The sequence below is a fragment of the Mytilus trossulus genome, chromosome 11 (assembly GCF_036588685.1).
Source record: "Mytilus trossulus isolate FHL-02 chromosome 11, PNRI_Mtr1.1.1.hap1, whole genome shotgun sequence".
Classification (NCBI taxonomy): Eukaryota; Metazoa; Mollusca; class Bivalvia; order Mytilida; family Mytilidae; genus Mytilus; species Mytilus trossulus.
The window spans coordinates 59,412,404-59,426,525 of NC_086383.1; the positions used below are offsets into that span (position 1 = coordinate 59,412,404).

Sequence of the window (14,122 nt, forward strand, 5' to 3'; positions counted from 1 at the left end):
TTAACAGGGCTTCAATGTAAAAGGTCATTATAGCAATACATTGTTGGTTTTTTCAAATTATTTGATACCAGGAATTGGGTGGCCTTACTTTTAATTTAAACCATGTCAGCTATCTAGTCTTTATCTGCAAAAAAAAACCAGTTTTGTATTCTTTGAAATCAAATTCAATTCCCCATGAAGGAACGACCATTTTTATTATGTGTCCAGTCAGCAGTAGCATCGTATAGTCTTAAAATATTTTCTCGCATAATATCTAGACATCAATGGACATGCAACATCGCAAAATATGACGTTTACAAATAAAAGTTAACACCCAGATGAACAAAATTTTATTTTTTTTTAACTTTTTTTATTTTTTTTTAAATTTCAAACATGAGGCATTTGCCTCATTTGCCTCAATGTAGTTAAGGCCCTGGTTACATAAAGGTAACAATAGTATACCGCTGTTCGAAAAATCGATTGAGTAAAAAGCAAATCAGGGAAACGCATGACAAACAAAAAATAAAACATAAGAGGAGAACAACAACACAACACTCAACAGAAATGCAACATTAGAATGCGACCTGACAAACAAAAACTAACTATATCGGGTGGATTTTGCTTTGTCCACAGGCCCACCATCAGAATGGGCATCGGGTTGGCAAAATTTCTGCCTTGTACACTCTGCCCACCCATAGGAGTGGGCATGCAATTTCGTTTGTTTAATCTAAAGACTCGCAAGTACAATCACTTGAAAAAAGCAGATAAACATTTGTATTAATCAATATTTTTACAAAAAAAGTGGGCAGGGGTGGGCTGCCCATGTTGGGCAGGTGGAAAAATCAAAATCCACTCAGGCTGTTGTGTATTTTATTATACTGACCAAGTTTCAGGGGCGGATCAAGTCATTTAAAAAGGAGGGGTTCCCAATCTAGGATGAAAAAAGCGGGGGGGGGGGGGGGGGGGGGGGGGGGGGGGGGGGGGGGGCAAGAATATCCACATTCAAATTTATAGTCTATTGAGTCCAAAAAAGGGGATGGGGTTCCAACAGGCTACACTAGGAACCCCCTGGACCACCCACTGCATTATATGTAAATATAAGATCTGGCAATTTATTGATGATTTGATCATATACATGTATACATTACTTCAGATGTTCAGAGTAATATTAAACAGTATTTTATGTCATTGATCATGAATAATGTAAAATAAAACTACTTTTTTATTTTCCAATGTGACAGGGTTTACTGCTCAAATATATTAGTTATTAGTTCATGATTATATGACCACCCTGTTTACTTCTTGAAATTCCAAGAACAAAGTTGTATGATTGCCAATGAGACAACATTTTCACCAGTCCAAATGATGTGGATTTAGGGGTCATCCATAATTGTCAACCATTTTTCAAAGTGTACAAATGTACACTTTGGGGGTGAGGGGGTTAAAAAAAAAAACATTTATGCAGTACACTTTTTTCTTACATCAATTAAAACAGTCAGATATGTTTCAGTTTCTTTTCATTTTTCAATGCAAATTTCTGTATTAAACTTAACTATTAATAGACAGGATCTTCTTTTTTATTAAGAACAATTGTTTCTTTAAAACTTACATTTTTGTAAAATGGTTGATCATGATGTACACTTTTTGAGGGAGGTTGGGGGGTCTAAAAAAGAATTTGTTTTGTACACTTTAGAAAATGGTTTACAATTAAGCAATAGTAGGTCACGATTTGGCCTTCATTTATTCAACAACATTTCAGAAATGTTCTAATTCATGAAACTTCAATCAATATATATCCTCTTCAACAAAATCAAAGGAACAACAGTTTGATGTTTTCCATCTCAAATTCTCTCTGTTCAAAGCCATCAGCTTCAGCAAAAACCTAAGACATACATGTCATAGCACAGGTTTGATCCAGAATTCTATGCCAACTGTTAATAAGGCTGCTTATTAAAGAACTTTGGTCTTAGGTGATGATAGATCTTAACAAATTATATGTACTAGTAGTATTATTTAACATATTAAACAAGGTGTATTATTGTCGATAATATTGATATTGGATAATCCATAATCAAACTAAATAAACAAATACATGTATTAGATTCATGAATGAAAGAACGTAGAAGTTTACACAGTCTAAAATTAGACCCAAGGTGTCTGGTGAAATGTCAGGGTTACAAATCTCTTTGTTTATTTTTTCTTATCCCTTTAAACTTTTAATACGGGAAAAAGGTATTTAAAGTTTGTGTGTATGGAAGGTACAAAAATAAATAATACACGGTTAATAACTTGGACCACTACACCTGAGTAAGAGAGAGATTGTCTGATATACCCCTCAATTGTCAAGATAATCTGGTTAACAAATAGGAAGTTTCTGCTTGATAAAATACTTTTAAACTTGCAATGAACTCTCGGCGTAAGAGTGTTGGAAATTTTGACAGGTATTGTAATTATGGTTTATTAATTTGCATTCATTTAATTATATTTTTAATATGATTATTTATGAATGAATTTGCATCTCATTATAAATTATTATTACAGTTTATGTAAGATTTAAATAATTGAATTGTCAACTGTTGCTATTTGTGGGGGTTTCCCCAAGGGAGGCTCCTGATTGGAAATTTTGAAATAGCAATTTGGTCTACAGTTTAAAACAAAACAATTAATTTTAACTTTGGTATAGCATTGTAAAATAAGAAGAAACAAATAACCAACATACAAATAAATTTGAAGGCCCCTTTAAATGTTTTGCAGGACCATGACAATCATTTTGCATGTAAAAACCCCATGGAGATTTTGAAATGTTGGCAAGTATGGAATTGAAATAAATTCAGTTCCTCATAATATGTCAAATTAATATTGTATTCAACAAGAGAAAAAAAAGAAATGAAAAGGTTTCTGTTAAAGATGCAGTGTTCTCCGCAGGGCCTAAGCCCTTAAAGCAATTTGATACCCAGGGGCTATATTTTCTTCCATGGTGATAACTTGGATGATTAAATTATAGAATTTATAGAGTCCATGGTGCTATATTTTGTGGAAAACCAGTGCTATGCTTATTTCCATTGTGCTATTTAAAAATTTTGAGGAGTACACTGTAAGAGTGTTGGAAAAGGTGGGGAGGGGAGGAGGGTATATTTAAATGGGAGGGTTTGGAAGAACCAACTGGCATGACTGGAGAGTCTTGGGAGGTGGATTTCCTGTTTTGACTCTGGCTGTCTCAGAGACACAACATACTTTGCTTATTTTGTTGAATAAGAGTGCTATTTGTAGACAAGAATATTCTCCTTAGATATGTTTGAACACTGATTATTTTTATGTTCCACTTCATAATGGGGCATAAAGTTTTTTGGTCTGTGCATTCCTTGGTACATCGGTTTGTCTGTCCTTCCGTCTGTCCCACTTCAGGTTAAAGTTTTGGCATGTTTGGGTCAAGGTAGTTTTTGATGAAGTTAAAGTCCAATCAACTTGAAACTTAGTACACATGTTCTCTGTGATATGAGCTTTCTAACTTTAATGCAAGATTAGAGTTTTATCCCAATTTCACTGTCTACTAAACATAAAAAATGATAGTGCAAGTGTGTCATCCGTGACACATTCTTGTTTATATGAAGTTTTAAAATTGAAAACATAAAAGCGGCAGATGTCTAGGGTCAAGGCCACTTCTGAGTGTTTTTTGTTGTTGGTTAGAAACAGATTTAATAATAGAACAAGCTATGAACATTTTGAATCAGGGTATTTAAATAATTTTTAAAACTTGAGAAAGACAGATTTAAAAAAAAAAAAAATTTATCAATAAAGCTCTATCAATTTATTTGAAGAAAATATATAATCATGTTCGTTCGGGTTTTGTATTCTTTTCAAGCAGAAAAATGAGGTATCAATTTTGACATTAATTCTGAATATTAAATATGAATCATAAACAAATTAACATGATAATTTATTGTTTTAACTGTATTCCATGGTATTTGGAAAAAAAGCAATCTTTGTGAACTTTGTGAAGTTGGTCAATAACAGTTGGGACAAGATATAAATGGCAAAAGAAAAGTGGGAAAAGAAAATAGAATAACTTGCCTGATCTAGTACACATGCTGAGTATCTGTTAATACAGAATTATTTGCAATGTTTTTACTATTGGAAAAAATTGCAATGTTTTAACTATTGCAAAAAGTTGCAATGATTTTACTATTGCCAAAAATTGCAATGTTTTTATTATCTGACTATTGCCAAAACTTGTAGTGTTTAACTATAGTGGAAAATTGCAATGTTTTTACTATTGCATAAAATTGCAATGTTTTTATTATTGCATAAAATTGCAATGTTTTTACCATGTTTACTATTGCATAAAATTGCAATGTTTTTACTATTTTGAAAAATTGCAATGGAATATGTTTAGGGATATTATACATTTATTTCCCGTGTCTGAGGGAGATAAGAAGATTTGTTCACCCAAGAATATTTATATTTCATGAGGGCTTTGCCTGAGGGAAATATGATTTTTAGAGGGTGAACAAATCTTCATATCTCAAGAAGCCAAGGGAAATGAATGTTTTATTTCACTGCCTAAGCTTTGTATACTATCTGAACTTCAAATATTAGTTTGCATACCGGCATTTTTTTCCGACTTGTTTTTATTACAAAACACAACATTACAGATAAACATTAGTTATCTAATTAATCTTGTTGTTTAAAAGTCTGAAATAAATTTGAACACAATAATGATATTTGCTAAAGCTATTTAGAAAATAAGAAGTTAATTGAAGACATTACGAACATAAACTGGAACAGAAACTGCATGCAACATCGCACAATTTAGTCCCAACATATCAGAGGGGAATATGATCCTCAGAGGTGAATATGAAGTTTTGTTTGATATCAGGTGTGAAAGTTTCAACCGATTAAATGTTGATTTCGCTATGAAAATCTACATGATCTACATGCAGTGGAATAAAAAAAACAAGTTTTTAAATGTTTATAGTTTGTTTGTAGGTAGCATTTACCAAAATCCGATAATTAATCTCACATGTTAGTCCATTTTTCAGCGTATTCATTATTATTTCACTAAGTTACATGTGTTGAGCAAATAGGACAAATTTCATCAGAATTAACAATGTTATGTCCTTTTTTACAGATCTGCTCCTGTGAAGTTCATTTCAAATGACATCTCCTTCAGAAACAGACTTAAGAGATTTTTCTTGAGAAACCCCTCAACAAGTGAGTAAAAAACTAATACATATATACTGTAAACAAACTTATTTTCACAGATACTTTATTTCATGTTTTACGATTTCTATTCCTCTTTGCGGCTATTTTATTTCGCAATTTTCTTATCTATTTGATGTAGTTTGATAAGTAAAGATCAAAGTTATGCATTTTCACGACGATTTATATTTGCGATATTTTTAGATTCGCGATGTGCGAAAATAAATTGCTTGAAAATAAATTGCTCGTGAAAATAAGTTGGTTTACAGTATTTAGAAGAAAAAAAGAAAATTTGGTATGATTGCCAATGAGACAACTCTTCACAAAAAACAAATGAAACAGAAGTTAACAACTATAGATTACTGTAATCAGCTTCAACAATCAGCAATGCCCATACCACATAGTACGACAGTATTATGACAATTGTACACAATTCAAACAAGAAAACTAATGGCCTGATTTATAACATAACTAATGGCCTGATTTAAAACATGTACAAAATAATGAACAAAAAACAAATATGTTACACAGCGACAGATGACTTAGGACAGGAACACAGAGAATGTGGTGGGGTTAAACATGTTAGCGGGCTCAAAACTTTCCACTTAACCTGGAACATTGGTGTAACAGTACAACATGAGAACAAACTATAAAAATCAGTTGAGAAAGATTGATACAAATAGAAATACATTTAACAAAAACACAGAGTGGCCTGGTGCCGTATGTAATTTTGTATGATACCATCAAGAGAAAAACTCCACAGAACAGCTCACCTGTAAGCAGTGATCTATAGCTCCATCATGGTACATCTTGTTGATTCTACTATAATAATTCTCTTTTAAAGGCCACAATTAAAAATATTTTGGTTTACCCAAACAAACCTATTCTTTTTTATGGCCCAACAGTATTTGGAAATGTGGCTGCAAAGAGACTAGAAATAAAAAAAAAATCAGTTTAAGTATAAGATACACCTGTCCTTGAAGGCATTTAATACAGATTGATAGTTTTCAATAATTTAGGGATGGGAGTCCTTTCAGCGATTTGACTGTATGTTGTGAAAAAGCATGATAAATGCAGGGTATCCAATTTCAATTATATTTTTGTGTAAATATTTAAATATTAATAATTCAAAGAAAAACAATGACCTTGCCGGCTTGTGACCTTTTTGACAGGAACACTCTGTCAATTTTATCATCAGTAAATAAACAGAGTGTACATATTTACTTGTTATTAAGTAAATATGAATGTCAACATGAAAATCAAACCAGTATTTATAATCTGAGTATTGATATTAAATTATCTGTCAGATTAAAAGTGATTTTTTGCCAAACTAAAATTTAGAAAGAAAATGAAGAATGTGTTGAAGAGAAATCAATCTGACCAAAGAGCAGAAAACCACTGGAGGCTACCAATTGGTCTTCAACACAGATAGGATTTCCCACACCAGGAGGCGGGCTTCAGCTAGACCCTTATCAAAAATGTGTACTAATTCAATGAAAATGGAAGTCACACGTCTTTTAAAACTCCTAACATAAAATAAACTAAAATTGAAAAAAACCAAAGACTAACAAAGGTCAGATGCCGTCCTAACATATAGTATGCTTACAGATAAATCGTTTTGCTTGATAATGTTTTGTGATTACCATTTGTTTTTATGTTTTTTTCTACATTATTATTGTTACAAGTTTGAAGGATTTCTTCACAATCTGTTTTATTTCTGTATGATAATTATTCTAATGATATTTTTTTATTATTTTAGGATTAGGAAGTCGTATCTTTGACCTTGTAATAAAATTCCTATTATGTTTCCTGTACATTATCCGTGTGGAATTGGATGATCCACAGAGTTATGCATGGTAAGAGTTAATAATGATTTTACTGTAAATGTCAAGGTTATCTGTTATGTTTCCTGTACATTATCCGTGTGGAATTGGATGATCCACAGAGTTATGCATGGTAAGAGTTAATAATGATTTTACTGTAAATGTCAAGGTTATCTGTTATGTTTCCTGTACATTATCCGTGTGGAATTGGATGATCCACAGAGTTATGCATGGTAAGAGTTGCTAATGATTTTACTGTAGATGTCAAGGTTATCTGTTATGTTTCCTGTACATTATCCCTGTGGAATTGGATGATCCACAGAGTTATGCATGGTAAGAGATAATAATGATTTTACTGTAGATGTCAAGGTTATCTATTATGTTTTCTGTACATTATTGGTGTGGAATTGGATGATCCACAGAGTTATGCATGGTAAGAGATAATAATGATTTTACTGTAGATGTCAAGGTTGTCTTTACAACAGCAGAATAGAGGTATGGATTTAAAGGTTGATGGAAGAAAATTACATGATATGGAAAAGAGAGGCTAAAGATAACAAAGTGATATTCAAACTCATATATCGTAAACTAACTGACAATGCCATGGCAAAAAAAAAACCATAAACAATGTCCCAAGTCAGGAGCCTCTTAGTCTTGTATTATTTTTAATTTTAGTTTCTTGTGTACACTTTGGAGTTAAGTATGGCTTTCATTATCATTGAACTAGTATATATTTGTTTAGGGGCCACCTGAAGGATGCCTCCAGGTGCGGGAATTTCTCACTACATTGAAGACCTGTCGGTGACCTCCTGCTGTTGTCTGATCTATGGTCGGGTTGTTGTCTCTTTGACACATTCCCCATTTCCATTCTCAATTTTATATAACGGTACATAAAAAACACAACATAGAAAACTAAAAATTCAATCATGTAAATAGAAGCAATGAAAAATACTATTAAAGTACAAATCAAAGTATTGTGGAATACCGCTCAAAAAAATCAAATTGGCCTTCCTCACAGTTATTATATAGGTCTGATTATTTTACCGATTAGAACATTTGAATAAAAGTACATATGACCAAAATATGTCTGTCTAACCATGACATAAATTTAGGCGTTCCAATTTTAAGATTCTTTTGAGGTAAAGAGTTATGTAATGTTATCCTGTTTCAATAATTTACCTTATATTGTAAACATGGTTTGTTAATTTTGAAATCTTGTTTTCACATTCCAGTCTATCTGTAAGGATTATATTGAAAAATTTATGTACTTGAATAATTGTGGTAAAAGCACAGGTCAAAATTTTACTAATAAAAGTCACTGAATATAAGAAATGTATTCGATAATTTGCGGTAATTGAGAATGCAGTTAAAGTCAAATATTTACCAATAAAAGTCAATATGAATGACAGATGTGCATATCAAACATAACTTGTTGTGGTACATGTAAAATATTTTACTTACAATGTATTTACAATCAACTTGTCTTCATGGGATTGTCAGTTTCTTTATCGAAGGTCATGGTTTTCTCTGCACAATATAGCCCAAAAGTGGCACTTTAAGGTGGTACCCAACACCTTCACTAAAATTAATTTGGCTCGTTTAATTTTTATAAAATTTTGTAAAAGTATTAACCTTCACCGGGACACCCTTTGACAAAAAATAAAAATTTCAAAAAATTTAAACCAACTGTTTGATCAGAAAAATTACACAGGTTATATAGCACTTTGACAAACACTAATTTTTAACATTGAAAAGCTTAATAATGTAATATTCCCTTAACAACGCAACAAATTTAAAACGTTTAGCTGATTTTACAGAGTTATCTCCCTGTTGTGTTAGGTACCACCTTAAAGTGGTATTAAAACACAATCAATCAACCAATCGTCATGGCCACTTAAAAACAATCCTAGACAAACATATCCTTAATAACTATTTGTCAAAACCTTTCCAAATTTTGGGTCTTCAATATAAATGCTCTTTTTAAAACTTCAAACTTTATTTGGCCTTTTAAACTTTTTTGATCCAAGAGTCTTTAGTAGACGATGCATTGTCAGGCTTACAAAATTTTAATTCTCACATCTATGATGAGTTTATTTATCATAGATATAGGAAGATGTGGTGTGAGTGCCAATGAGACAACTCTCCATCCAAATAACAATTACTAGAAGTAAACCATTATAGGTCAATGTACGGCCTTCAACACATAGCCTTGGTTCACACCGAACAAAAAGCTATAAAGGGCCCCCAAATTACTAGTGTAAACTGTAAAACCATTCAAACGGGAAAACCAACGGTCTAATCTATATAAAAAACAAGGAACAAGAAACATAAATAAATTACATAATCAAACGACAACTGCTGTACATCAGATCAGATACATTTATCGCTATTTTTACAAAATTTTTCTTTGATCATACTGACCGATCATTTTCTTTCTCAGAATAGTTGAGGCACTGGAGTGATATGAAAAGTTATTGTTAAAAACTAAGGGAGCACATACTGTTGTAGATGAAATTGTAGGTAAAATAATGATAAATAGATAATCGATGGTCATCTCAGCTCCATTGCTTTTCTCACTTTCGCCATTCCAGCTCAAGTGAGAAAATCAATCTGGTTGAAATGACCAAGGATAATCCACAAATATCACAAAATGTTGTTTTCCTTATTTTCGCTAAAAAGACATTCTATTTCAAGTTAAATTTACCATATACATATATATTTCACTGTTAATTCCAATGCATTGTTCAAGGTCATGAAATGTGAAGGAAACACAGCAATATAATTGTGCAATTGTAAGGCATGATTCAAAGACGAAAATAACCCAATGTAACTACATTTATAATACCGCCGTTATACTTCACCAAGCTTTCAAATTTGGAAATTTAACTTGGACTGGCAAGAGACATTGAATTATATTTTGATGAAATAAAAAAAGGAGCAAATCTATTATACAAACCAAAAACAAAATTTTCAGTTCTTTGTCTTTTAGATAAATTGATTTTCTTTACAAAAATATACAAAACAAGTTGTTTTATTTATATGATATATCGTTTTCAACAGTAATTGTGAAACTTAGATTCATCAACTTTCCCATTTTAGCATCTTGAGTGAAACAAATATGTGTAGACTTTCTTCAGGTTCAAGGCAGAAAATTGTTATAAATTTTATTTATGTAAAATATAGTTTTCAACAGTTATTGTGAAACTTAGATTCATCAACTTAACAATTTAAGCTTCTTAAGTGAAATAAATATATGAATATAGTGTACACTTTTTTCAGGTTCAAGGCAGGCATTTGGTCATGTATAAACAAATATCCAAAGACATATATATGAGATTTTAGTTTAATTTTATTACACATTTGGTCGAAAAATAATCAGATAGTTACAGTTCAACTGATTTTAAACTCTGACTTTTTATCAGTTCAGGCTTGCAAACTTTGTCTTTAATAAGAATATACATGTATTTGTCACTGGACATTACACTTCTATCCATCCATCCTTTGCAAACTGTAACATGGGAAAGAGGCTGTATCTCTTTCTACTTGTAAATCAACCATTTTCAAAATAATAGTTTATGTTAATCAAGATTCACAAACACTTTTTTAATGCTATTCAAATCTTTATTTTCTTTTAAAGTCATAAGAAACCTCAAATTAAAAAAAAATATGCATATAATATTGTTTTTTATAACTAAATGGATAGTTTTCATTATACAACTTATGTACATATACTTTTTTCTGAGGAAAATTCTTTAATTTGTTCACATTTAGAAGAAGTTTACTTATTTTCAATAGCTTGCTTCCAGGAATCAATTCGCCGACATATTTTCCGTATGCATAGTGACCTGAGTGTAACCCTCCTCGTAAAAATCCGGTGACCACAATACGCATGGATCTGTCATTAAAATAAACAAATATCTGATTATACATGTTAAACACGTACTCAATACCCATGCTTTTTGTGATTTGTTTACTATAAGGTGACAATCGGTGTAAAACTTGGCTTCAAAACACGGCATTTAATGAGTAGCCATATTTGTTAAATCATAACAAAATGAGAGAAAAAAAATTGACGATTATATGATATATTTGTGAAAATATTGATAAAATCGTGCACAGAGGACTAAGTTTATGGTGTATACATGCATTGCTTCAAGAATTGGAGAAACATTTTTTTTTCACCACTCACTCGTTTCATATGACTTTAATTAAAGAGTTGTATTACTGTGAAGTTATTATTTTTCATTGGATACAATTTTCTTGGTTTCATGGGTACAGGCCTAGGAGAACAACACATTTAAATGTTCAACGAATTATAAATTTTCTGTAATGTTTTCATACTTTTGCAAAACAATGAAATCTTATGTATACATACATGTATATCAATGAACTTCAATCTACAAAAATTGGAACCCTCGAAAACAAATCAGTTCTCAGTATAATAGGAGATACCTTTTGCATAAATTAAAATGAACACCTCTTGAGCAAATATTGAGACAGATTTATGGACTTCTATATTAACATTAGACCAGGTGCTCTTTTGTTTTATATCAAAGCTATATATAAGTACATCATGTACATGTACAAGACAATTACATAAAGAAAAATGCACTGAACTTTTTTTGTTAGCCTTGAATTATTAACCTTTGTTGTACAGACAACTCATGAATACACTTTGAAACCCATGTCTCGGTAAAATGACATATGCATACATTGCAAAAATTAAAAGTGCAATATCTATACAGTAAATTAAAAAAACCATTTGAGGTTTTTTATTAATGCGAATTATGCGACTGAGTGAACATCACAATAATAAAAAAAACTTGCATTATTATGTTTGTAATTATTTTCCTAAAATTGCAATTAATAATCTAAAAATTTTTGCTGATTCTTCTAAAATCGTAACAGTTTCTGAATTTATATTTAAATAATTCTTGCAAAGTCATACATGCATATAATATGCAAATATTAAAAGTGCAACATGCATATTCATAACTCTGCAATAAATTCCGCCATTTAGTGCAGAATCCTCAACTTTTTTTTTTATGTCAAGACAACATGCTATTGTTATTCTACAATCGATTCATCAAATTTAGTCTTTTGCATTGATTTTAAAACTTATTCTTCTGCAACTAAAACATGTTACTTATTGAAACGTTTTCACGCGTAAAGTAAATTTATGATGTATTAAGAAGGGATTTGTTACAAACTGCTTTAAAGTTGACCAAGTATGATGATAGTAAGGCCAAAAAAACATATGTCTGTTAAACGTTACATCATCAAAATAAATAGGGTAGGAAGATCGGTATTTCCATTGTACTATTTTTTTCTATTTTATTTTCTGCGGTCTGTCTTGCTGTGGTCCGAGTTGTCCATTGGCCGAGTTTACCCATATTTTTAATGATTGGATTATTTTCCTTTGTTATTGATTGGAAAAAAATGGTGGCAAAATGTTTATTTCATCACAAGAGTCGCAAATTTACTGATAATGAACATTGGGATGTATCAGGCAACACTATCTTCACTTTTGACATGAGTTCAGTTTATTTTTCACTATGGAAATAAAATGGCTTAGGGTCAGCGCTCAAAATAGGGTTGGTCGGGTAACCCTAAACAGACATATATTTTATTTTGGCCTGACAGTTTTACATAAAAAATAACAACTTAATATTACATGTATTACAAAGATATAGGAAGATGTGGTATGAGTGCCAATGAGACAACTCTCCACCCAATTAACAATTTATAAAAGTTAACTATTATATGTTAAGATAAGGTCTACAACTCAGAGCCTAGGCTTACACCAAACAGCAAGCGATAAAGGGCCCCAAAATTACTAGTTTAAAACCATTCAAACAGGAAAACCAACAGTCTAATCTTTAAAAAAACGAGAAATGAGTAACACTTATGAACCACATAAACAGTTGACATAGTGTATTATTATGATAAAACACATTGGAGAAGAAGAAATTGTTTCTGTGGCTCAACCCCTTACATGCCTTACATAAAGTTAATTATTTCTTAAAGTCTCTCAATCTTATTAACAACTTGAGTGCCAATACTTCATATTTTTATGTATATTTAACAAGTTTATTTTTGTTTTCAGCGGTGGAATGGACTGCAGTGTACATAACTTAACTTTACCCAAAGATAGCGATGAAATGGTGTTTTCTTCAAATGCAATTAATTGGTAAGAAAATATATATGATACAATGTCTTAATGTAAGGGGAGATAAACCTAGTTACATGTTAAAACTATAAGTTGGAAATGGTGTTTTCATCAAATGTATTTCTGGTATGAAAATTTATATAAAGTCTTTGATAAAAAGGAAGATACATTTAGTGAAATACAGTTTAAAAACTATAGATTGGAAATGTGCAATTAATTGGTATGAAAATTTATTTGTCTTAAAGCTAAGGGGAGATAATCCAGTTACATTTCAAAATTAAATTCAGAATTTATTGGTATATTTTTACTGATGCTTATAATGCTTTCTGGGTGTATATTGCAATGAGAAGACATCACATTCTTGTAACTGAAACATAGATCTGTATCCAGTTATTGTCTAAATCACAATAATTAATCTCACATTTAAAAAGAAATCAAAATAATAAATGCACACAATCAATTAAAGTATAGATTAAAGACTAGGCATGCAATTTGACAATAGAAAGGTGGTATTTAGTTAAGGCAAATTTAAAAACAAGAAAAAAGAAAAAATAGAAATCAATATAAATACTGCAAATCCATAAACCGATTTTGAGGTCTTTATTAATGGTAATCATGTGAATGATTTTATAAAAACTCACATTCTGATATTGGGTACATATTGTCTTTTCCTAAAACCACATGAATTAATTTTGGTAGGTGGTGTCAAAATTGCAATAATAAATGCTCACACCAATATCTGTAAATTACAGTAATCCATAAGAAAAGTCAAACCTAACTGGCATGACAATATGGATTTTTTTTATTGAAATTTGCACTCAAAAAGTATGAATCAATTTTAGATGAGACAACCAAAGAGCTGTCATCAACACAAAAAGTGCATTTTACAAAAGAAAAAAATTAAGATCAACACTGATAATGAATGTTCCTGACTTAAGACATCAATATTGGG

The 14,122-nt window shown here is 31.0% G+C and overlaps 1 protein-coding gene across 11 annotated transcripts in view; it reads left to right on the top strand.

Moving 5' to 3' along the window:
• LOC134691359 (potassium channel subfamily T member 1-like) overlaps positions 1-14,122 on the top strand; it is a 136,540-nt gene that overhangs the window by 42,805 nt on the left and 79,613 nt on the right. For 8 of the 11 annotated variants that reach the window (XM_063551848.1, XM_063551847.1, XM_063551846.1 and 5 more), the window contains 3 exons: positions 5,108-5,190; positions 6,938-7,034; positions 13,108-13,191. In XM_063551848.1, the coding sequence (XP_063407918.1) occupies positions 5,108-5,190; positions 6,938-7,034; positions 13,108-13,191 (264 nt within the window). Of the gene's footprint in view, positions 1-2,109; positions 2,421-5,107; positions 5,191-6,937; positions 7,035-7,151; positions 7,235-7,384; positions 7,435-13,107; positions 13,192-14,122 lie in introns of those variants that run through there. The other 3 variants (XM_063551852.1, XM_063551856.1, XM_063551854.1) reach the window with 3 other exon arrangements.